The following is a 25,020-nucleotide window of genomic DNA, read 5'->3' as shown; positions in this document are numbered from 1 at the left end:
GTGTACAAACCTCTACGCCACATTGGCCACACTTGATATGTCATTGTTGGAAGGTCTTGACTACAAATACATAGAAACAATTAAGTGAAAATGTCTCCCTACCGGGATTTGAACCCACGCGGCCAGAGTTGTGAGGTTCCAAGGGTAACGCCCTTACCACCTATGCCATGGGTCCCCAATAGAAATTGTATCTCTTAGAGATCCTACTGCTTCACAGGCTAAGTGAGCACTTTAGCACTTGCGCTGATTCCCCTTGGTAACATAAGAGCTTGCAGCACTTGGTATTGCCAAGCCAGGATGCGAACCCACGTGGTCATGGCTATGAGGCCAACGCTGTAACCACTCAGGCCACGGGGCCTGTCTTAGATCATTGAGTGCGAGCGAGCATACTCCAACACGCAAAATGCCTTTTCTTTTCAAGTAAACACCATCTGAAAAGATAGAAATGCCAAACGTTACACACAAAAACTTGAAACAGGGTCAAACATTTCGGAACACCCGTATAATGAAATTTAAAGGCGTTTTTTTTTTTTCAAAAAGGCTGAAAATGAAACATGGGCCAATAAATGTCTTAAGTTTGTACCTTTGGGATGCAGAATGTTTATTTACTACACAGTAGTGGCTCCAGAAAAAAGGCCAATTCTAAAAACTTTGTCCGTCTCGTCTTTTCGACCCCTTTAGCGTTGTTTTACCTCGGAGAGAGGAAATGAGCGTCTGTAAAGCTTTTTCCATAACAGCATCGGAGACACCTGTGCTCGTGTGTGTGTGTGTGTGTGTGTGTGTGAGTGAGTGAGTGTGTGTGTGTGTGTGTATGTTTGTGTTGAAGTTGACAAGGCCACTTGCGTAAGGCATTCAGAAAGTCAACAGTGCACTTTTCTTCCCTCTCGCTTTTGTTCGGACGCGTACAAAACAAAAGGAAAAGTGAAAGCGTCTTCGTCGTTAGCGCTTTGAGGCGAAACACCCCGACAAAAGGAAAGGCGGCGTTGTCACGGAAACAAACCGGGAGAAAACCTTTCGCTTTCCAAACGTCAACGCGAGCGCGAGCTCGGTCGATCGGGAACGCTGGAAAGAGACGTTTCAATCCAAAACGGAGTTTAACACGAGCGTCCAATCAAGTGAAGCGGGAGGGCTGGCAGCCAATCATTAAGGTTGGTTGGTTGGTGTTGAGTTAAGGGTCAGCGGATTTGGGGGAATTTTCAGGTCAAGTCCTATTGATAGAGGAAAAAAGATCTCATTAAAATTTTGCGCCAGCCCTCCCCAGTTGAAAAATCATTTTTTCACAAGACAAAAAAGGTATTTTGTGAAGAAATTTTTTGAATTTCTTTCCAGCGTCTCCCTCCCGTTCACTCTTTCACCATCTCCATCTTTTTTTTTTGCATTTTTTTCACACAAGCTACGTCATACATTGCACATTTATTAGCTGCACCCTCCCAAAAATGGAATAGAAAAACCCTCCTCCCTCCTGGATTTTTTTCTCTTTAATAAGCACGGGGCCGTAGTTCCACCTCCAGGCCTCTGGAGGGCGCCCAACAAACAAAAGGACCTTCCTCCGCTTCCCAGGCGTCCTTTTCATTCACTCGTCCACCATGCACGGCGCACTTTAGCAAACCAGCGCGGACGTCCGCAGTCCAAACACTCTGTCGTCGCCGCCCCCTGAAAAGTCCCAGGATCCTCCTGGGATGGCGCCGTACAAAAAGCGCGGCGGCGGCGCGCCATACGCCAAGCGCCGTCTTCTCCGGCCGGGACTTTGCGGAACATTCTCCGTCCGCTCCGGCGCGGCGAGGCGTCGGACGCGGTACGGCGTCAAACGAATAGCCCGCGTGGACTTCCTGCTTTTTGCCGCGCGGGTCGGGAAAGGTCCGGCCGACTGGTCCCGCGGGGCCTCCCGCGCCGCCACCCTAGACGTGCCGCTTCATGTGCAGAGCCAGGTGGTCCGAGCGGGAAAAACACCTGAGGAAAGAGGGCCAGAGTTAGTGCCGGCCCGCTAACATTTCCACTTGTTTGAGAGGTCACGTTAGCATGTTGCAGAACAAAGAGAATAACTTCTACATATGTTAACTCATTGGCTAACATTCGCAGTGATAGCCGTCCAATCCATTGGAAGTGGGAGGGTTGTCAACAAATGCTAGTCAGCGACTCATTTAGCATGTAGCATGACAAACGATGATGACAAAATAAGTTGTATTTTGTACGCTTTGACAGTCTATTCAAATGGATCGGAAAGCTACAAGTGATAAACTCATTTAGCATGTAGCAGTAGTATGTCACACAATAAATGAGTGGACAAAATAAAGTTGTATTTTGAACTCTTTGACGCTCTATTCAAATGGATCGGACGGCTAGCAGTGATAAACTCATTTAGCATGTAGCATTAGCATGTCGTGCAATAAACGAGTGGACAAAATAAAGTTGTATTTTGAATTCTTTGACAGTCTATTCAAATGAGTCGGACGGCTACCAGTGATAAACTCATTTAGCATGTAGCATTAGCATGTCGTACAATAAACAAGTGGTCAAAATAAAGTTGCATTTTGAACTCATGGCAACTTCAAATGGATCGGACATATCAGAGTGGAAAACTAATTGAGCATGTCGTCCAATAAACAAAGATGACAAACTAAAGTTGTACTTTGCTTTTTTTCAGCTTTTTTCAGCTAATTTTTTATCAGAACAAAAGTCGAGTATAGATGATTTCTGAAATGACACAAGTGAAATTTCCCAGCAGCCCAATTTTGTTGTTTAAAAAACAAAGTTGTTATTATGATTCTTATTTTGAATGAATGGCTTACCTGTCGCAATGGCTGCATTTGAATGGCTTGGCTCCGGTGTGCTTCCTGAAGTGGCGCGTCAACTCGTCGCTACGCGCAAAACGCCACTCGCAGCCTTCCCACGAGCATCTGTACGGTTTTTCACCTGTCCGGCAAAAAGAACCAAAATGGCATCAGACGAGACCGGACAAAATTGATATGATAATAAACTACGGCCCTTATAAATCACCACGTGATGCAAATGTCCAACAAACGCTTAATGTTAACGTCGTGAACCGCGTTCGCCGCACGCAAAACTACTAGCCAAGACATTACGTTTGTTATTATTAATTAGCATGACGATTGAAGAGCTAATAAGTTATCTGAAATATCAAAACTGAGATTTTTTTACTAGTGCGCTTCTAGCGACACTGTAGCTCCTCACAGGGGGTGCTGGAGCCTATCCCAGCCGACTTGGGATACCGTGAATGTGCCAACTAGCCAATCGCAGGGCAAAACAAAATAAACAACCAATCACTTATAGCTAGGGACGATTTAGAGTGCTAAATTAGCTTAGCATGCATGTTTTTGCAATGAGGGAGGAAACCAGAGAAACCGGAGAACCCGGAGAAAGCTCAAGTAAGCCCGGGGAATTCATGCAAAGTGAGGAGTGTCCTGGCATCGAACCCTCGAACCCAGAACTGCGAGGCCGAGGCGCCAACCACTCATCCTCCGAGCTGCCTCCTTTTTTTTTTTCAAGCTTCATGCAACGTCTATTTGGCCGCCGGTCGGAAAAACAAGCCGAGGCGCGGCGGTATGCGGCTTACGTAAGGCGCTTCTAGCGGTGGGGTTCACGTCGGGGGCCGAGCTCGCAAGGATGCCGGGAATGCCGCTTACTCCGCTAATGGGCGGCTCTAAACAGCTCGCTGGCGGGTCAAAGTTGACCAGTCTCACATATACAGAACGGCGGGCCGGCGCCCAAAGAAAAGGTTCTTCCTCCCCGCCGGCGAGCCGTGTTTGCACGATAAACATTGCGACTTTGGCAACACACAAAGGACGCTTTTGCGTCCAAACGTTGGAGTTGAACTTCAAAACAAAGCGGCCCAGCCAAAACAGCAGGTGACGCCGATTCCTTTGACGCGCTACTTTAGCATTTAGCATATAGCGTCGGAAGGCAGCAAAAGCGCTATTTTCGACGACGACGAATACGCGTAAGTCATTCGAAATTAGCATTAGCAAAATTTCAATTAGCAACAACCCTATAAACGTGTGGAGCGGAAGAACCAAAATGGCAGTTGACCCCTTTTTGACATGGACATTAGCATTAGCTTAACTTTCAAAATAATAGCCCAGCGTTTTTAAGCATGACATTGCGTTTCAAAATGTGTTGTCATGGTAAGTTAAATTGGTGACCCAAAAACGTCAAATTTCTACATTTTTTTCATGTAATGCGATGGGAATAAAACATTTCTTGCTAGTTTTGCTAATAAATAAATATTAAGTACTTAGGAAGCATAGGCATAGGAAGCTCCGCCCACAATTAAATGCAGGAACGTTTTTTTTTTCACGGCTAACTGTGGGTGCTAACTGGTGGGGTGAAATTTTTCCCCCCCGACGCAAACAAAATGGCGATTGACAGTCGCCAGATAAAAATAAAAAAATATATATTTACCCGTGTGGGTGCGCTGGTGGGCCTTGAGATGCGAGCTCTTGGTGTACACCTTCCTGCAGCCGTTGAAGAGACACCTGTGCACCCGCCTCCTGCCGTCGGGCGACGCCTCCCCGCCGGCGAGGCCGGCCTTCTCCGCCCGTCCTTTCCCCACGGGGCGCGCCGGCCCGCCCGGACCCTCCTTGGCCAGCTCGGGCGAGGAGGGCGGCGTCCCCATGATGGCGGCGCAGGCGGCCACGCTCAGGTCCTCGGGGCCGTCGCCCAGGAGGAGGTGGGCGCCAAAGTCGTCCGGGCCGGGCGAGACGGGCGAGAGCTCCCCGGAGCTGTCCGACGCCTCGCTGCCGGCGTCCGAGTGGAAGCAGCGGGCCACGGGCTGCTGCCGGCCCTCCCCGTCCGTGGCCGTTTTGTCGCCGCAGGCCAGCAGGAGTTTGCTCCAGAGCTCTTCCCGGCCTTCAAAGCGGAGCTCGGACGCGGACACGTACGGCTCGGCCTGGAGGTAGCGCTCCAGCTCCAAGCATGTCTAAAAAACAAAAACAAAATACAATAAAAAATCAATATTAAATAATAATACATCCACAAAAGCACAAATGTCAACACTCCAACATCATTGGACAGATGGGTCCTCGCTATGTGGAGTTTGCATGTTCTTCTCGGGCTTGCGTGGGTTTTCTCGGGGTACTCCCACATCCCAAAAACATGCATGCTAGGCTAATTTAGCACTCTAAATTGCCCCGAGCTATAGGATTGGTTGTCCTTGTGCCCTCCAATTGGCTGGCCATAAATTGAGTGTGTTCCTTACTGGGGTAAACCCATGTGAGGATAAGCGGTTCAGAAAATGAATGAATGTTAACTTATATTTATTTACAGAAGTCCAAAAAGTCAAAACTACAAGTCATCTTTATAGCTGTGTAAAAAGATTGAGTTTACAGTGCTGCTTTTGAAAAAAAAAATTGGTTAGTTTTAGGTTGCGGCACTACTTTACGCATTTAACATTTGGGGCAGGTCAGTTTAAACTAAATTTTTTTAGAAAGCCATTCATAATTTCTGTATTATTTTTCTGCAAATTATAAAAAATGTGCGATGGGAAGTTTTTCCCATATCGCTCCGTACGAGCAAAAAAAATAAAAATAAAAACAATAGCGCTAAAAGACGGAAAAGGGCCCGAAGATGTGGCGAATGTTTTCCCAAGCAGGAAATGATGTCGTCCCGCTTGACGAACGTTCCCGAGCGGCGTCCGCGGGCCGATGTAGATCTTTTAGCGCCATCAATTATTCAGCGTAATGTGGATTTAATAATGCATCGGGAAGCAGGGATAGAAATAACATGGAGACCACCGAGGATTTCAAAATGCCGTCCAATCATCTGTCAAGGCTGACTTTTCCAGGACGTCCTATCGTTCAACTAAAGGCGACTTTGTCACCGGTCGACGTCCAATCCATTCCAAGTGGGAGGGTGGCTGAGATTGAGCATTCCTTCAATAATAGCTAATGCTACACGCTAAATGCCTTTTTCGCTAGTTTATCTGTTGCAGAAGTCCGATTCATTTGAAGTGGCAGGACGGCAGCGGATGAACGTGCGGCACATCTAATTTTTTATTCATATTCATTAGGCATTTTAGTTTACTATTTATGTATGATGATTAAAAAAAGACAGAATTGTTCAAATGTAGGCTATGGGCTAGCTACCAATTTAGGATGTCTTTTCCAAAGTTGACCGGGATGGGCTCTAGCACCCCCGAGATCATTACCATGTTAAGCGGTTTGGAAAATGAACAAACGAGCGAAAAAAATGTAACATTAAAGTGTAACATTAAAAAGTGTAACGTTAAAAAGTGTAACGTTAAAAAGTGTAACATTAAAAAGTGTAACATTAAAGTGTATCGTTAAAAAGTGTAACATTAAAAAGTGTAACGTTAAAAAGTGTAACGTTAAAAAGTGTAACGTTAAAAAGTGTAACGTTAAAAAGTGTAACGTTAAAAAGTGTAACGTTAAAAAAGTGTAACATTAAAAAGTGTAACATAAAAAAGTGTAACATAAAAAAGTGTAACATTAAAAAGTGTAACATTAAAAAGTGTAACATTAAAAAGTGTAACATTAAAAAGTGTAACGTTAAAAAGTGTAACATTAAAAAGTGTACCATTAAAAAGTGTAACGTTAAAAAGTGTAACATTAAAAAGTGTAACATTAAAAAAAAGTTTTTAAATGACCAAAAAATAGTCACTTGGTGGAAAAGGTTAAAGGTCAACTTTGGAATTGCTATCAGAAAGGATGAATTTTTTTGTTGATTTGATTTGATTTTGAATGAAAACCAAATCAAACGGGAGTGCGTGACAACTCTGCACGGCCGTCTTTCCCAGGAACTTGGACGCCTGGTCGAAAAGTGGCAACTTTGATTGGCTTAAAGTGATGGACGGACGAGCGAGCGAGAGTGATGAGTGGAAAAGCGCGAGAACGGAGATTGCGAGTGCGACTTCCTTACCTGCTGCCAATACTCCTCCAGGGACGGCAAAGCGGAAAAATATCCCGTGTCGTGCACGATCTGCAGCTCCTGGAAGATGCTGCACATGGGGATGACGTCCATCTCGGCGCCGGCACCGGCCGGTTGCTTGTTGACGACGACGTGCGTGCGTGCTTGCGTGCGAGCGAGCGTCGGGAGCGTGCGCACGGACGGACGGACGGACGTGGCGTGGCGTGGCGCTGGATCCGGAGCGCGGCGCACTCTGACTCCACTTGGCTCCGGAGCGCCGACTCTCGCCCGCCTCTCTCTCTTTCTCTCGCTCTTCCCGGCGGAGGGCGCCGCACGTGACGGCGTGCGGCCAATGGGCGGCGGGGAGCGGCGGGCCGCCGCCGAGCCGGCCAATGGCGGCGCTCGGTGGGCCGCCGAACCCCGAGCGGCTCCCCGGAGCTATTTTTAGGAAGCTATATAAATGGAGGGAAGAGAAAAAGAGAGAAAGTGTGAGTGTGGAGACGGCGGCGGCGCAGGGCGAGCGGGACGAGCGGAGCCGGGATCGGACGCCGCGCTCTGTCCGGCTCGGCGGGAGATGGACGGCGCTCGGATTCCGACCGACGGTGGTCTCCGAATGTCCATTTTGGCGTGGAAAATTGACAAAACAAAAAGCGCTTTTAAGGGAAGCCAAATGAAAGAAAAGTCTTTCAAAACAAACCAATGTTATATTACATACACAAACACACACGTAACCATAATAAACATTCTCACAACATTGCAACGCTCGCCATGAAAAACAAACTGGAGAACATAAAAAGACTTTTCCTCCATTCTTTGCGATTTAAATGTTAAAAACAGTAAACAAATCACGAAATGTGGATTCTTTGAAATTTACTGATATTAGCGTCTCGTTTGATTTGGATCGACTATTCACGTTTGTTTCAACTGGGATGGCGAGCATTGAGAAATGACTGTCAAACCATCCCTGCCGACTCTCCCTGTCAAAATGGATTGGACTTATGTCACCATCAATAGAAGCCAATGAGCAAAACAAGGCTTTGGGAACCTTTTTGAAAGAAAGAGAGAGCCATAAACAATTGCTATTTTCAAATATTATTAATTGAGAGCTATAATCACAATTGAAAAGTCAAAACACATGAAAATGTGTGATTGTTTTTAGTCATTTTACAACTTTAAAAGTACAAAAAGTCTCTGAATTATTTTGACGACATTGTTAAGCTGTTGCTAATCAATGAATGTCAATGAGTTCAATGAGAATCAATGAGAGAATGAATGCAGAAAACTCAAATCAATGCCACAGTGCCGACGTGACGTTCCTATTGGTCCGTTTGGGACTCGGCTCCCTCACCACCGGTTTCCATATTTTAGCTCAGAGCCATATGCACCCATCAAAAGAGCCACATGTGGCTCCCGAGCCATAGGTTCCCTACCCCTGAGCTAAACGTTTCCTAATTGGACAGAAAACATCCCATCAATGTTATCCAAATACCATCCAATTTTAATCCATTACAGCTATCCAAATACTCTTCAATCAATAATATATAACAATAAATACTTTTAAATCCTTAATTTACGTTATCGCTGTTGAATCTACTCCAAATTTAAGATATTCCTGGCAAATAATCCAAATGTAGCGAATGCTTTTTACCCGAATATCAAAAAATAAACAAAAAATGTGATTTAATAAATAATCGACTTAATCAACGACGATCTTCACCGGTTGGCCGTTTTGACTTTGCCGACTTTGACTTTTTCCATTTGTAAGACGGTTAGACGTGCGTCCGCTCGCTAAATATTCATGAGAGGCCTCGCTGATTTATGTCGCAGATTTGCGTCTCGTTAGGACACGTCAAACGCGTTGGTGGGAAATGTCACGCGGCGGATTTAAGGAAGGCGCGCTTGACATTTTTTTTTTTTACACACTTTGATTTGGTACCGAACAAGACGGGAAAAGCAAACCGACCAAAACCACAAAAAAAAAACTAACAAAAAAATGCAACAGAAAAGCTAACCTAAGCATAACGAACCACTGCAATAATTGAAGACAAAAATGAGGGGTTTTTTTGGAGCCAATTACGTAAAACTAAACAAAAAAACTGCAGTTTATACAAATTTATTCATGAATTCGACTCAAGAATGACAGCATTTTATTGAGATTATTTTTAAAAGTATTTTTATCTTGGGGAAATAACTCAATTCCTCCAAATTGTATTCAATTCTACATAGTAAACTTAATGCTAGTGCTTTTTTTTCTCCACTAAAATTTTATTTTTTTAATTATTTTTGTTAGATCGGCGGACATCTTGGATTGCTAACTATCACCGAACAAAATCTCCATTTTTTGTGCTCACCAATTTTTTTTAAACGACGATTCAATAAGTTTTTCAAAATTATTTTTGTTCGATCGGCGGCCATCTTGGTGTGAATAAAATCTAAATTTTTGACGGTCGCACGTCGCAATATGGACGCCGACCGGCGTTCTTTGTTTTTATGACAAAAGTAGTAAAAGGCGCCACTTTTTTCCGCCGCGAACTTTACGACACTTTATCGTCTCGGAGTAATTAAGAGCGCATTAAGTTTAACGCGCGCTGCGCAGGGCGCGATTCGGCACCAAAATGCGCCGCAAAAATTGCCTCGTAAAACATGTTTACGTTTCAATAAATGCGCCGTCGAAAAAAAAAAAAAAAAAAAAGAATTATGGAAATCCGTATAGGTGGGCGGCGGCTTTTGCAACATTTTTTTCTTGTTCACATTTCCCATGTTTTTTTTATTATTATTATTTTTTTACATATTCGTTTTTTGGAACCGACAAGGGTCGCGGGGGGTGCTGGAGGCTATCCCAGCAAAGAATGTTTGTCCTGGATTGGACGTCTAGCGTCACCAATGGACGATAAAGGGTACAACAACAAAAAACACGCCATTTTTGACATGCAACGTATAATAACGGCAAATAGGACGGCGTTGTCCTTTTGTTTTAAAGTGAAAAAGGAGGGAAAGTGTTGTATAAATTGAAGTCATTTGTCTCAGGCGAGACAAGAAGAAGAAAAAGAAAAAGAAAAAGATGGCGACCCGCTGAACTTGACATTTAATATGGCTACGACAAGAAGGAGAAGACGTAGATAACTTTGTTGTGGCTATTAATAAACTGTCCGGCCGCCATTTCCCGTCAAGACTTCCTGTCCGCACCTCAACAACAGGATGGATGAACTGTGCTCGCGAGTGGCACAAAGTTGCATTTTTCACTCGCGAGTGGCCATCGGCGTCCAATCGCTTTGAAGCGGGAGGGATGGCGTCCCATTTCAAATGGATTTAAATGCGATCAACCTATTTAGCACGTAGCATTAGCGTGGTGCAGAAAAAACAATGGTGGCAACAGAAAGTTGTCTTTTGAACTCATCGGCCCTCGGCGTCCAATTGGCTCGAAGCGGGAAGGCTGACAGCCAATGACATCACGGCCAGTTCAATTACGCTAAGATATGTTGACTAGCGCAAGGATGTCAGACTCGGGTTGGTTGGCGGGCCGCTTTAACGTCAAATTGATTTCACGTGGGCCGGACCATTTTAGATAGAATATTTCGATTTTTTTTTTAAATAAATGGATTAAAAGAAGTGGATTAAAAGCCCTGAATATTCAGTTTTTATAGATCTAAAACAATGTTTATTTTAGCTTTTTTTATAAATATATTTTTAGATTTAACAAAATGATTTTTGAACTAAAAACACTGAAAAAATGGATTAAAAAATGACAATTATTGATTTAAAAGGGGGAACATTAGGAAATTTAATATACATCTATACACTTTATTTGAATTTGATCCTAAAACAGAAAGTTGGCACTCATGATTTACTTTCCCGGGCCGCACAAAATGATGCGGCGGGCCAGATTTGGCCCCCGGGCCGCCTCTTTAACACTTGTGGACTAGCGCTTAACTAATGATTGACTCGTTTAGCACGTAGCTTTAGCGTAACACGGAACAAATAAACCCGACAAAACCAAGTCAATCCGCCGTCCAATCCGTTTGAAGTGGCAGTTCGACGGCGTCAAAACGGCCGTCGGACTGCCCCACATCCAACGGATTGGACGTCTCGCCATTTCAATTCGCAGCGCGAGGATGACGGGACGCCACGCGATGTGTTCAAGCGGGAGGAGCGGCGGTGGGAAATCCCAGCGCTTTCCCACGCGCGGCAGCAGCTGCGAATGCGCTAACAAGTGCCAAAAGACCCCAAAGGACCCCAGAGGACCTCGGGCCCAACCCCCGGCCTTCCCACTACAAGCCTATTTTTTTTTCCCGTCTTCCTTCGCACTCCGGGGGGAATCCTCCATTTCCACATCCTGTCTAAGCGCTAAGACTTATATTTTTGGACTTTTTTCAAATCATTTTGTTCCCAATTATATGTACAAAATTGAGGAGAAATAACTGCCCTTAGATTTCCAGGCCTGGACGCCATTTTGGCTCAGCCATTTGGTATATATATGTACATTTCAATCAAAAGTAAACAAACAAAAAGTCAGGAGAGGACGCGAGTCTGCGATTTTTGCTTTAAAGCCGACATTTTTCAATTTTATTATCAAAGATTTTCATCCCAAATTTGTTTTTGAACGTGAAGACAATTGGACTAAGCAACATGGACTTTTGTAGACATGTCAATCAAGAAGAGACGCATTAAAAAAATCTGGAGAAGCCATGCTAAGTCCGCCATCTTGCTTTATAAGTGGACATTTTTTTGGGGGGCCTTTTTGAGGTGCTTCCAAAAGTTCCCTTCAAAGACGAACGAGAGCGAGTGAACGTAACCTTTGCGTGGAAACGGCGCCCTGGCGGGTCGCCTTCCTGACATGTGACTGACTTTGTGTCAAGAAACGGAGGCAGAATGAGCGACGTTTCGCCCGCCGCCATCCATCAGCGGGTGCAAATTACAGGACGACCTTGGCCCGGCGACAACCCGTCGCGCGTTCGCCGTTTGGCGGCGGCGACGACCCGGGCGCCGTTGGCCGCTCGATTCACGGTCGTTGTCAACATGGCGCTAGCCACGCCGCAATGCTAACTGTCGTTTTTTTAGGAGTCTGGTTACGTTGTTATTTTGTTATTTATGTTTGTGCTTGTATATATATTTTTTTTTTCTCCGTTTGTCAACGTTTGTAGTGATTTTTCCTGCGTCTTTGATTTTCTTTAACAACAAAGTTTATCTCATAAAAAAATATTTGGATCGTTTTGAAGCCTAACAGGCATTTAAAGTCATTAAAATTAAAAATAAGAATTGTATGAACTAATCTAAGTCAATAAATGAACTCATTGGCGACCAATCCCTCTGGAGTGGTTGTTTATTTGCTTCCCCTTTTAAATGGATTGGACATCTACGAATGATTAGCTAAGTTATTTAGCGTGTAGCATTAGCATGAAAATGAACAACTATGACTATGATGAATAACGTGACACCAGACAAAAACGACAAAACTCATTGGCCGTCCATTTCGCTTGAATTGAGACGACTGACAGCGAGCGAATCAACAAATGTACAGTCGCCGCCAACCGAGCGCTAATTAGCATCCCGATCACGCGCTAGCCTCGGAAAATTAATTTTCCAACTCCCGCCGTTGCGCTTCCAAGCGACGCCATTCGACGCCACGTCGCTGCCAAAGAGCCGACCGAGCGGCCGTCTGTCGCTCGCGGGACAAGCCGCGCCTCCAAAATGCCAGCGCACGCCGCTACCGCCGCCGCCGCGTTCGTCTGTCGCGCGCCGGTGGCCAAAAAGCCCGAGCGTCAAATTATTCCGAACGGCTTCCCGGATGCCAACTAATGGCTGGCCCTGGCAAAACTGGTCGCCGTCCACTCAAAATGCGCGAGCGACAAGCTGTCCTCGCACCTGCTTCCGATGATTTGACGATGGCGGACATTGTCATTGGCTGATTGGCTGGGATGGCGTCCAATCTGGGTCAAATTGGATGTCAATGGCAGGGAACGACTTCATGGGAAGTTTGGATAAAAAGCTTAAGAATATCAATAACAAAAGATTTGGAAAAAATTAGATAACAATTATGATAATTATGATTAATTATTATAACTACGTCACAGGTGCGCTTCAACTGGAAGACGATGCGATGGCGATGACGTCGGCGACGCCCCGGAGCGTCGTGAGCGGGAATGAACTTGGCGGCGGCGACTTGGGAAATCCCGTAAAAAGCCGCTCCTCCCACTTTCGCACGGCGCCCAAAACCACCTGACGCACGCCGTTGGAGGTCATAAAGCGACGAGTGTAGACGGGTTTTAGCTCATGATGCCAAGTTTGAATGAATATTATTATTAGTATTTACTATTTAATTAAATAATCATTCTATTGACTAAAAAACACAATCCATATTTTTCATCGCGTTATTTATGGTCGCATATTACCAACAAGAGTGTCATATTCCGACGAAAGCCATCATCGTAAATAACCGGCTCACGGCGTGACAGCGCCAATCAATTGGACAGCTATGAGCGTCCATCTCTGGGGAATTGCAGAGCGCGGGTGACAATGTTCGAATCCGGCAAAGAATGATATTAAAAACATGAAATGAGGTCGTAACAATTCTCCGGGAAAAGCTAAACAACGGAACGGTGATGCATGATGGGTAACGGCTAAGCCGCGATTGCCACATCAGCCGTGACAAAAAAGGACGATTTTGATGACTCGGACGCGCCGCAAATGCATCGTTTTAATCTCGGACGCGCCGCGAACGCATCATTTTAATCTCGCCCCCGTCCGTGCCGACGGGAAGTCATAAAAATTGGATGGAAAATAAAAGCGGGAGAGTCGATAATGGGGAAAGATGTAAAAAAAACAACAACAAACATTTGCATTTTTTCCACATTGAATTTGATATAAATAAATCGATATGTTGGCCGAGCATGCACGGAAACCAGAGTACCCAAAGAAAACCTAGACGCAAGCCCGGGGGAGAACATGCAGACTCCACACGGTGAGGACCCACCTGGCCATCGAACCCTCGACCCCAGAACTGCGAGGCCGATGTGCTAACCACTCTACCAACTGACATATATATATGTTTTTTTCCCTTATCCTATTCTCTCCATTCGCCGGCATCCCTCCCACTACAACAGGGGTGTCAAACTTGGTTCGCGGGCCGCGTTAACGTCAACTCGATTTCACGTGGGCCGGACCATTTTAGATATAATATTTAGATTTTTTTTAATAAATGGATTAAAAGAACTGTATTAAAAGCCCTGAATATTCCGTTTTTTATAGATCTAAAACAATGTTTATTTTAGCTTTTTTAAAATATATTTTTAGATTTTACAAAATAATTTTTGAACTAAAAACACAGAAAAATGGATTAAAAAATGACAATTTTTTATTTAAAAGGGGGAAAAATCAGGCAATTTAATATACATCTATACTCTTCATTTTAATTTGATCCTAAAATAAAAAGTCGGCACTCATGATTTACTGACCCGGGCCACACAAAATGATGCGGCGGGCCAGGTTTGGCCCCCGGGCCACCACTTTGACACTTGTGCACTACAAAAAGATGGGACGTCTACTCGCGATAAACTAAAAACGCTTAGACGGGTATCTCCGTCACTAAGAGTTACCACGGTACAGTCTCGTGCTACCGATCGACCGCCGGGGCGCTAGATAGCAAACCCCGCCCCCCTGTAAAGCGCCCCCGGGCCTAACGACAGTGACGGCAGGCCTTCAATAATCTGGCGCGTGCGGTGGCTTAATTATTAATGGCGTCTTAATGAAGTGTCCAAACTGACAAAACAGGTTCATAAGAGCGTCCGGGCTAATTGGCTTTTCCCTCAGCGGCCTGACGGGATGCATTTTTCTCATCTCGCGGCGACGGCGACCACCACGACGCCGTCATATTTTGGAACGCAATCAAGCTAAGATTTTAAGGTAGGGAGTTAAGCTAATGTTTGGCTAACCAATTAGCTGCCACCATTAATGAATGGAATGACCTGCAAGTGATTGTTTACTTGTTGACTACCTCCCATTTTTTTCTTATTTATTATTATTTTTTTGTATTCCCTATCTCAAATGGAAGAGGTCAAAGGTCAGGAAAAAAAATGACGATAACTTAGAAAGGAATGAAGGGATACTTTAGTCAAACGAAACGGCGGAAGAGGTGATGACGGTCATAAGAAAGAGGTCAAAGGTCGGAAAGGAATTTGGCCATCGCTCAAGAACTCATAAAGGGATTATTATAACATTTGCAGAAGGTTTTAATAATATGGAATCGGTGATTCGGCTTTACGGTCGTGGGGTCAAAGGTCACACGGATAAAAAACGAATGCGGAAAGGGTTATGAAATGTGAAGAATATGTTTGTAATATAAAACAGAAGGGGTCATGACACATAAAGGTAACGATATCAAAGGTGTCCAATCGCCCTTATGCTGTGAATTGAGCTGACAACCCTCCCACTTCAAATGGATTGGACGTCTATCAGCGTGAATGGCAGCCTGCCAGTTAAAAACGCCACTTTATTTTCACTCCATTGTTCATTCGGTGTCACGCTAACGCCGCAGGCTAACGCCGCAGGCTAACGCCGCAGGCTAACGCCGCAGGCTAACGCCGCAGGCTAACCCCGCAGGCTAACGCCACACGCTAACGCCACAGGCTAACGCCACAGGCTAACGCCACATGCTAACGCTACCGCTGCACGCTAACGCTGCAGGCTAACGCTACAGGCTAAATACATTCATCGCGGGTCGACGTCTAATCCATTTGAATGGGCAGGGTGGCTGCCAAAGGATTGGACGTCTATCACTGTCACTGGCAAAAAAATTGGTGGGAGTAGCGCGAAAGCTAAAAAAAATAAAGCACATTTGTAGCTAACGTGTAATACGCACAACAGTAATTAAGGTGATTTTTTTTTCTACGATCCGACGTGTCAACCGGGGCGCCAAAATGATCGTGGATTGGTCGGCTATGAAAATAATGATTGGCGTCAGTTTGAAAAATGCTTTGAAAATCTCCTCCAGTCGGGCTTGTTCTTTCTAAGCTCCAATTCTCCGCCAGACGCCGTCGCTATCAATCTCCCGCCAGCCGGCGACAAGCTAAACACCGGCAACATATTGGCGTCCAATCGCCCCCCCCACTCCCCCCTCGACATGTTTATTGAATTATATTTCTTGCGAGCGTCGGCGACGGCGGTGACAGCGGCGACCGATCGATACGCCGGCGAGCCGGGCTAACAAGCGCCCGGCTCCGCGGCCGGCGCGCGCTCGCGCTCGTCGGCGTCCGCTCTATTTACAGCCTGCTTTGTTTTAACATCCATTCAGGATGAGTGGAAATCAATTTTTCATTTGGACTTAATTGCGCGTGTGCGCGGCGGTCCGGGCCGAGCCGGACGGACGGGACCGGACGCCCCGCGAGGGCCTCGCACAGGCGCTATTTTACAGCTAATTACGCGTCTGCCGCTCGAGGCGAATGTCGCGGGGCTTCGGGGAGCGGTCGCCGGCGGCTGCAAGCGGGCACGGTCGTGCGATGCTAAAAAAAAGGGCCGCCACGGAACTACTGGAAACATTTATTCATTCGCTGCCAACCCTCTCGCTCCAAATGGATTGCACGTGTACTGATGAACTCATTTAGCATGTAGCATTAGCATGTGGCGGAATAAATCATTGCACAGTAAAGTTGTTTTTTCAGCTCGTCGAAGAATAAAGAAACATTACAAAATCGAGTTGTTTTGAACTCATTTAGCATGTAGCATTAGCATGTGGCGGAATAAATCATTGCACAGTAAAGTTGGTTTTTCAGATCATGTCGAAGAATAAAGAAACATTACAAAATCATGTTGTTTTGAACTCATTTAGCATGTAGCATTAGCATGTGGCGGTGAAACATTCTAAAAAATCAAGTTGTGTTTTAAACTCATTTAGCATGTAGCATTAGCAAGTGGCGGAGAAACATTCTAAAAAATCGAGTTGTGTTTTAAACTCATTTAGCTTGTAGCATTAGCATGTCGCGGAATAAATCATTGCACAGTAAAGTTGTTTTCAGCTCATTAATGACTATTACAAATGCAAGTTGTGTTTTGAACTCATCTAGCATGTAGCATTAGCATGCGGTCTAATAAACAGACATTATAAAATCAACTTGTGATTTGAGTTCATTTAGCATGTAGCATTAGAATGTCACGGAATAAATGATAGCATAGTAAAGTTTTGTTTTTTAGCTCATTAGTGGTAATAGGTGTCCAACCCAAGTGAACTAGGAGGACCGGCAGCAAAAGAAGGCCTACTAGCGTGAAACTCATTTGGCATGTATCGTTAGCTTGTCTCAGAATAAAAAACAACAATTTACACTATCAAGTTGTGTTTTCTACTCCTTTAGCATGTAGCATTAGCACGTCGTTGAATAAACAATCATTGCAAAATCAACTTACGTTTTGACTGCATTTAGCCTGTAGCATTAGCATGTCATGGAATAAACAATCATTACCAAATAAAGTTGTATTTTCAACTCATCGGTTAGCATTGAGGGCCATCGACGTCCAATCTATAGAAAGTGAGAGGGTTGGCAGCAAATGAACAAACACTCCCCTCCCCGTCCAACGAATTGGACGTCTACCAGTGCCAAAAATGCGAAACTATAGAACAAAACGATTTGTGGTTCTCGTATTGAAACGCTCCAAATGTTCTTTGTGTCCCAAATTAGCCAAAATGGAGGCCATATTTTGGGATGGAACCTTAAATGCAAACTCCATTGTATTTTTGGGCTCTCCCAGGGAAACGTTTAGGAGGCGCCGTAAAAGGCTGACGAGGAGCTAAGTAAGTATTTTGCCGGGAGCTCCCGAATGACGCTGCCGAGTCCCGTAAAACCGGCCGCGCTGGAAATGAACAACGTACATCTTCTTTACACTGAAACGCGGCGGCGTGCGTGCGTGCGGCGGCGGCGGCGTATGGACGGACGGCGGGCCGGCGCAATTATGTTTGCACACTTGAGCAATATAATCCCGGCGCCCTTTTATGATGTAATGCGGCGCAATAAGTCGGCTTTCCAATTAAAGGTCCAATCGCTCTCCCGACGCTCGCATCAACTAATATGTTCGGAGACCGACGGCCCCGCCGTCCAACAAGAGAGAGAGAAAAAAACGCCACTTTTCGTACCGCCGTGCGCGAGAAAAAATGTCAATAATAGCGTTTGAAATAAAGCAGAGCTGTCCAAGTCAGTTTGGTGGGCGGGCAACGTTCAAATCATTTTTTTGTTCATTCGATTATTTTCATTCGGGTATTTTGCTTTCCTCTCACATCCCAAAAACATGCACGCTAAGCTAATTTAGCGCTCTAAATCACATGTGTCAAAGTGGCGGCCCGGGGGCCAATTCTGGCCCGCCGGATCATTTTATGTGGCCCGGGAAAGTCAATCATGAGTGCCAATTTTGTGTTTTAGGATCAAATTCAAATGAAGAGTATAGATGTATATTACATTTCCTGATTTTCCCCCTTTAAATCAATCATTGTCATTTTTTAATCCATTTTTTCCGTGTTTTTAGTTCAAAAATCATTTTGTAAAATCTAAAAATATATATAAAAAAGGTCAAATAAACATTGTTTTAGATCAATAAAAAAACTGAATATTCAGGGCTTTTAATAATAATGAAAAAATGTCAATAATAGCGTTTGAAATAAAGCAGAGCCGTTAAGTTAAGTCGCTTGTTGCCATTAACGCCGCTAGACGTCTGATTGGCTGGGAGGGGGCCAATGAGTCAAAAGAGATTGGCGCTGAAAGATAAGTCTTTAAGTTAAAGCAACTTTAAATGAATTGGACATCTATCCTTGTCAAAGGCTGGCCGTTTTGCATGACTTTTAGGGTCATTTTAGGGCACTTGCAGGTCACTTCCTGTCGAGTGGAAATCCGGCACTTAAGTGAGTCACCCTCTGAAAGTTTGATATGATTAAGTGGGCCGGCCGCCATGATGTCATGGAGCGCCTGCCACGCGCAGCTCGATAAAAATCATATTTAAAACGCAAAGGCCGAGGAGGATGATGTCACGCTCTAAATTAGACTTGTCCCGATCGCATACTTTGCTAATTCTTACTTATTTATGACAAAACAGTCACTTGTGGATCATTCGTTCATTTGCCGAAGAAGCGCTTATCGCGGGGGGTGCCGGAGCCTATCCCAGCTGACGGGGGACACCCCGCCCGACTGGGTGAACAGCCAATCGCAGGGCAGAAGGGGACAAAGGACGACCAATTGTAGCTAAGGTTAGGCAATTTAGATTATTATTGCCTGAATATAAAGTCGACGCATTGACATTAAAACACAGGTGTCAAAGTGGCGGCCCGGGGGCCAAATCTGGCCCGCCGCATCATTTTGTGCGGCCCGGGAAAGTCAATCATGAGTGCTGACTTTCTGTTTTAGGATCAAATTAAAATGGAGTATAGAGGTATATTAAATTTCCTGATTTTCCCCCTTCTAAATCAAATTGTATTTTTTTAAATCCATTTTTTTTTGTTTTTAGTTCAAAAATCGTTTTGTAAAATCTAAAAATATAAAAAAAAAGCTAAAATAAACATTGTTTTAGATCTATAAAAAACGGAATATTCAGGGCTTTTAATCCAGTTCTTTTAATCCATTTATACACAAAAATTCTAAATATTATATGTAAAATGGTCCGGCCCACGTGAAATTAAGTTGACGTTAAAGCGGCCCTCGAACCAACTCGAGTCTGACACCCTTGATTTAGAGTCTTCAACTAGCTATCTTAGCCTAGCATCCATGTTTGTGGAGTGGAGTCGTAATTTAAATCATTTAAATATCCTATTATCCGTTTGTTTTGGCGACCAGTCAGCTGAACAACATCTTGTGACTTAGACAGTCGTCTCATTCAAGCGCACAAACACAAAGTGAGCTTTATGGCGGCGCTCTGTTTTCCGACGGCCTTAAATGTCCCGCCGAGAGCGGCGAAAGTCAAAGATGGCGCCCACGAGCGGGAGGGTTTTCTAGAAAGAAATGCCGTCAATGTTCCGATTGTCGCATGGGAGAATCGGGCCGGGGGGGCCAGGGAGGGTGGTTTTGTGGTCAGGGGGGAGGGGGGGGGGCATCTGGACTTCTTTTTCAGTCAAGTCATCCGGCCAAAAGTGGAGAATGCTTTCATTCAAAGTCGGCTCAAAGAGCGCAACCACAACGTGGAATAAAGCCGTCCGTCCGGGGTCATCCTCAACGACGCGCCGTCGAGGATGACCGCCGATCGAAGATTTGGGGGGGGGAGGACGGACGGGTTGACGCCAGAACGGGAAAAACGTGTGGTTGTAGTGTCAGGTCAAATTTGAACTCATGAATCCATTTCTACTGGTAAATTCCTAAGTTATCGCCAAATTCCTTTTCTGAACTCTGTGACCTTTGACCTCTCAAATTGGAACCACTTCACTCGTCACATATTACAAACATGTCCTGAAAATTTCATAATACCCCAGTATTCATACTTGAGTTATTGCCAAATTCCTTTACTGACCTCTGACCTCCTCTCAAAAATGTAAACACATCATCCGTCACATATTACAAACATCCTGAAAGTTTTAAGCATTTATATTTTACTTAAGTTATCACCAAGTTCCTCGTCTGGCCTCTGTGACCTTTGACCTCCTCTCAAAAATGTAAACACCTAATCTGTTACATATTACAAACATCCTGAAAGTTTAAGATGAATAACCCCAGCATTTATACTTTACTTGAGTTATCACCAAATTCCTTGTCTGACCTCTGTGACCTTTGACCTCTCAAAATGGAACCGCTTCATTCATCACATATTACAAACATTTCCTGAAAGTTTCGTAATAACCTTAACATTCATACTTGAGTTATCACCAAATTCCTTGTCTGACCTCTGTGACCTTTGACCTCCTCTCCAAAATGTAAACACCTCATCCGTTACATATAACAAACATCTCCTCAAAATGTGACAACAACCCCAATATTCCTACTCGCGTGATCGCCAAGTTCCTTTTCCTGACCTCTGTGACCTTTGACCCCAAAGGACAAACATCCAAAAAGTTTAAAAATCCCCGCCTTTAGTCATGATTTTCTACAAAATCCCTTTTCTTCTAAACTCTTTTTTATCCCCCCCGTTCCAGCCCGGCGCCCAAACGGCGCCGTTTTTCTTCGGGATCTTCGGCGACGGTGCCAGAGATGCGGAGAAGACAAAAAAAAAGGGGGCACAAGAAGCCCGGCTGTGTCGTTTGGCAAGAATGCCGCCTCGGAACTGCATGACACGCACACGCAACAATGTGCGCGTGTGTGTGTGTGTGCGGGTGTGTGTTTGTGTGTGTGTGCGGCGGGGTGATTAAATTGAAGCTTTGTGGTGCAAGGATGCGCCGTCGGCGTGCGCGCGCTAAAAATGCTAGCTAGCTACAGCATGAAACGGCATGATTTGGGAAAGAGTTGCACATATTTCTTCCTGGAATAAAGTATGGACGGGGAATAAAAGGTTGTCCCACAATGTATGGGTGTCACAATCAGATCCCAAGTAGGCAGGACCAGTTTATTTTTTGGTCCAAAAGTTCACTGATTTGCCGCTACTAGACGTCAATGGCACTGATAGTTTTGCATCCGGTCAGTTGAAATGAATTGGACGTCTATTATTGTCAATTGCAGGAAATGACTTCATTTTGTGTCACGTTCTTGTCATTTTAGGCGACTTCCAGAGCACTTTGGGCAAATTTTGGATCATTTTCTATTCCATATTCTTCTTGTAGACTTCCTGTGTGGCTCCAGTTTTTTTTTACCTAGGTCTACAATGTCTTCTGTGTCTTCGGAAATTTCCTGAATACAGGATGAAATAAAATTCTAATCCAATCTAATCTAATCTATTGATTGAGAGGTACTTCTTGTTTGTCACTTCCTACTGATTTTTGGGCATTTCCTGTTGCTTTGTGAGGCATTTTGTTTTAAAAAATAGAACATTTTTAAATCATTTTAAGAAGTGAGGTTAAAGACACGTCCAAAGACACTTCCATTGACGGCCTCACTTCCATTTTAGGGTGCTCACGGGTCACTTCCGGCAAATTTGGGATCATTTCCTATTCCATATTCCTCTTGTGGACTTCCTGTGTGGCTCCAATTTTTTTTTACCTAGGTCTACAATGTCTTCTGTGTCTGTCTTGCTACGGCAACCAAGGAAATTTCCCAATAAAGTTCTAATCCAATCTAATCTATTGATTGAGAGGTACTTTTTGTTTGTTTGTGACTTCCTACTAATTTTTGGGCATTTCCTGTTGACTTCCTGTTGCTTTGTGAGGCATTTTAAGGTCCCTTATTACCTCACTTCCTTTTTAGGGTGCTCCCGTACATTTTGAATAATTTCCTATTGAACTTGAGGGATTTTACCGGATGCTTCTTGTTCGTTTGTTGGTTGCGGATGATTTCTGGGCATTTCCTGTTGGTTTTGAGGCATATTTAGGTACTTTCTTAACTGATTGGCTGCTGTTTGTTGTCAGAATGAACAATTGCGATGGCGGATAGGAAACGGAGCAAAGTGCAGGAAGCGTTTGATGATGAGCGCATGATGTCGGGGTGCTACGTGTCCCCTCCCCCGTCCCTATCACCCCCCCCACGACACCCCCGGCGCACTCTTCTGAATGAATTCACCAGAGCAATAGAGGCATTGTGCGGGCCGGATACGTACTGTCAGCTCGTGCGCCAGCCGCAGGCTTGTCCGTGGATGTGTGTGTGTGCCAGAGTGTGTGTGTGTGTGTGTGCGCCAGTGTGTGTGTGTGCGTGTGTGCACTGTACGCCGCATGTTGTTTTCCCAAAACGCGCCGCTTAAACGAGAAACGAAACTTAAGGCAGTGAGACCACATCACAGTCTTTCTATTCAAATAATATTCCGATTCAGAAATTTCTGCAACGGACTGACCTGCTGGATTCGAACCCAGAACCCCAGAAAGGTGAGACCAACGTCCTAACCACTCGGACCGTCGTACATACTTAAATATAAAGAAATATTTGTTGAATTGATTTTTCTTTCTATTTTGTTTTCAAAAATAGAACATTTTAAAATCATTTTCCGAAGTGAGGTCAAAGACACGTTCAAAGACACTTGCATTGACGGCACCAAACGCCATTGGCAACGGGAGGGAGGGGCCGAGACTAGCGAGAGCGATGGGCAAACGTCAACGTGGGCGCAAAACAAATGAAAAGACGGGAAAAAGCATCCAATTGGCGAGCAGATGAAATGCAAATGAGATTGACTTTTTGGTGGCGAAGACGTGCACGCCACCACCGCAGTAATCAAAGTCTCGACGCTCGTTCTCATCATCAAAGCCGCACGCACGCTCGCTCAAAGCGGGAAAAATTTCATCTCCAGATAAAGATGGCGAAAAAAAAGACCATCGACCGGTAAATCCCCCAAATATAATAATACATATGAAATATAAGATATTTGTAGAGAGTCTCATTTAGTTTTTCAGACCCACGCGATTCAACGTCAATGGCAAAGAAAGAGCCACGGCGCCCCCGACGTACAAATACTCAGCGAAACCCCCCCCCAAAAAACAAAGACGACTTCCCGTTCCTCATTTCCATTGACGGCAAATTCATCATTGGCGCAAACGCCTTTGATTGACGACGACGTCGTCGGTCGTGGCCCGGATTTACGATCATTTTGTATTCATTTTGCCACACGGATTATTTATCAAGCCTCGTGTTTTATACGCGCGACGCGATAACGTCCGTTTACAAGACTCAAACACAAATCTACTCCCCGTCGAGCCAACTAGATTTCAAGGGGACCCAAAACGGTCAAAAACTTGCCGCCATTGACGGCGCTAGACGTCCAATCCAAGTTGTTTCGTTCATTTTCCAAACTGCTTATCCTCACAAGGGGGTGCTAGAGCCTATCCCTGCTAACTACAGGCTCGGTGGCCAGCCAATCGCAGGGCACGAGGAGACAAACAACCAATCACACATAGCTAAGAGCAATTTAGCATTTAATTAGGCTAGCATGGATGTTTTTGGTATGTGGGAGGAACCCAGAGTACCTGGAGAAAACCCACGCGAGCCCGATGACAACAAGCAAAATTTACACAGTAAGGACCGCCCTGGAATCGAACTCTCGACCCAAGAACTGCGAGGCCGAGCCGCCCTATTTGATGTTTGTCCCTTTAAAGCCCCCCCAAAAACTGTCACCTTCAACACCGCTGATCCTTGTCAAGGACAGGGGTGCCGGAGCCTATCCCAGCTGACTTCAGTGGACTACATCGCAACATCACCACCGCATGGAAATCGAACCCCCAATTATTCGGATATCCTGGATTACCAGGTTAGTCCGTTCGGCGTTCATTCCAGCGCTGTCGCCGGTCGTCGCCAAGGCGACGACGTCAAGCCGCCGAATCGATCGGCCCGTTTTTATGTCCTCCCGGCGGGTCGCCGACAAAAAACAAGACGGCTCAGACCCAGGGTGGCCAGCTCATCGTCCATCGATTGACGCCGCAAATCCCCAGGCGACACTCAACGCCTCGCCCCGACATGTGACCTGACAAGTGTGCGTGTCTGCAGGGGGGGGTCGGGGGGGTGTCGGGGGGGCTACCAATGTCTAACGTGAAGGTATCCAAACAACGGTCCGCGGTCCAACTCCGTCCCGCCGCCCAGGTTTTTTTTAAAATATCACTCAATACGACCCCAGCAAGAAGCTTAAATCCAGCCTACGTTTCACTTCTCATCTTTAACACTAGAGGGAGCTAGTCAATTTAGTCAAAACCTGACAATATGATAAATCAAAAACGTGTAAAACCTCCTCGGTAGGAGCGGGCTGGCGGACGAGTGGTTAGCGCGTCGGCCTCGCGGTTCTAGGGTCGAGGGTTCGATCCCAGCTGGGTTCTCACTGTGTGGGGTTTGCATGTTCTCTTCGGGCTTGCGTGGGTTTTCTCCGGGTACTCTGCTTCCCTCCCAGATCCCCAAAACATGCATGCTAAGCTAATTTAGCACTCTAAAAGGTCCCTCGCGATTGGATGTTCGTCCAGAAAATGAATGAATTTTCAGTCGTGTAAATATTCATTCATTTTCCGTTCCTCACGTGCGTCGCAGGGGTGCTAGAGCCTATCCCAGTCGACTGAATGGGTGTCCAGCCAATCGCACACACTATGTATATAAACATACATACACGTGATAAGGCAATATTAACAGCGAT

General features: G+C 45.1%; 1 protein-coding gene across 2 annotated transcripts in view; it reads right to left on the bottom strand.

Moving 5' to 3' along the window:
• Nucleotides 1-584: 584 nt before the first annotated feature.
• Nucleotides 585-25,020, bottom strand: part of LOC144086260 (Krueppel-like factor 6) — a 40,602-nt gene continuing 16,166 nt past the window's right edge. For both annotated transcript variants that reach the window (XM_077616135.1, XM_077616134.1), the window contains 4 exons: nucleotides 6,895-7,334; nucleotides 4,420-4,936; nucleotides 2,790-2,913; nucleotides 585-1,950 (listed from right to left, as the gene is read on the bottom strand). In XM_077616135.1, the coding sequence (XP_077472261.1) occupies nucleotides 1,899-1,950; nucleotides 2,790-2,913; nucleotides 4,420-4,936; nucleotides 6,895-6,996 (795 nt within the window). In that variant the 5' untranslated portion in view covers nucleotides 6,997-7,334 and the 3' untranslated portion in view covers nucleotides 585-1,898. The remainder of the gene's footprint in view (nucleotides 1,951-2,789; nucleotides 2,914-4,419; nucleotides 4,937-6,894; nucleotides 7,335-25,020) is intronic.

This window comes from Stigmatopora argus, chromosome 12 (genome assembly GCF_051989625.1).
Source record: "Stigmatopora argus isolate UIUO_Sarg chromosome 12, RoL_Sarg_1.0, whole genome shotgun sequence".
Lineage (NCBI taxonomy): Eukaryota > Metazoa > Chordata > Actinopteri > Syngnathiformes > Syngnathidae > Stigmatopora > Stigmatopora argus.
The sequence above is the reverse complement of the archived record's forward strand: the minus strand, read 5'-3'. Positions and strand labels throughout refer to the sequence as shown.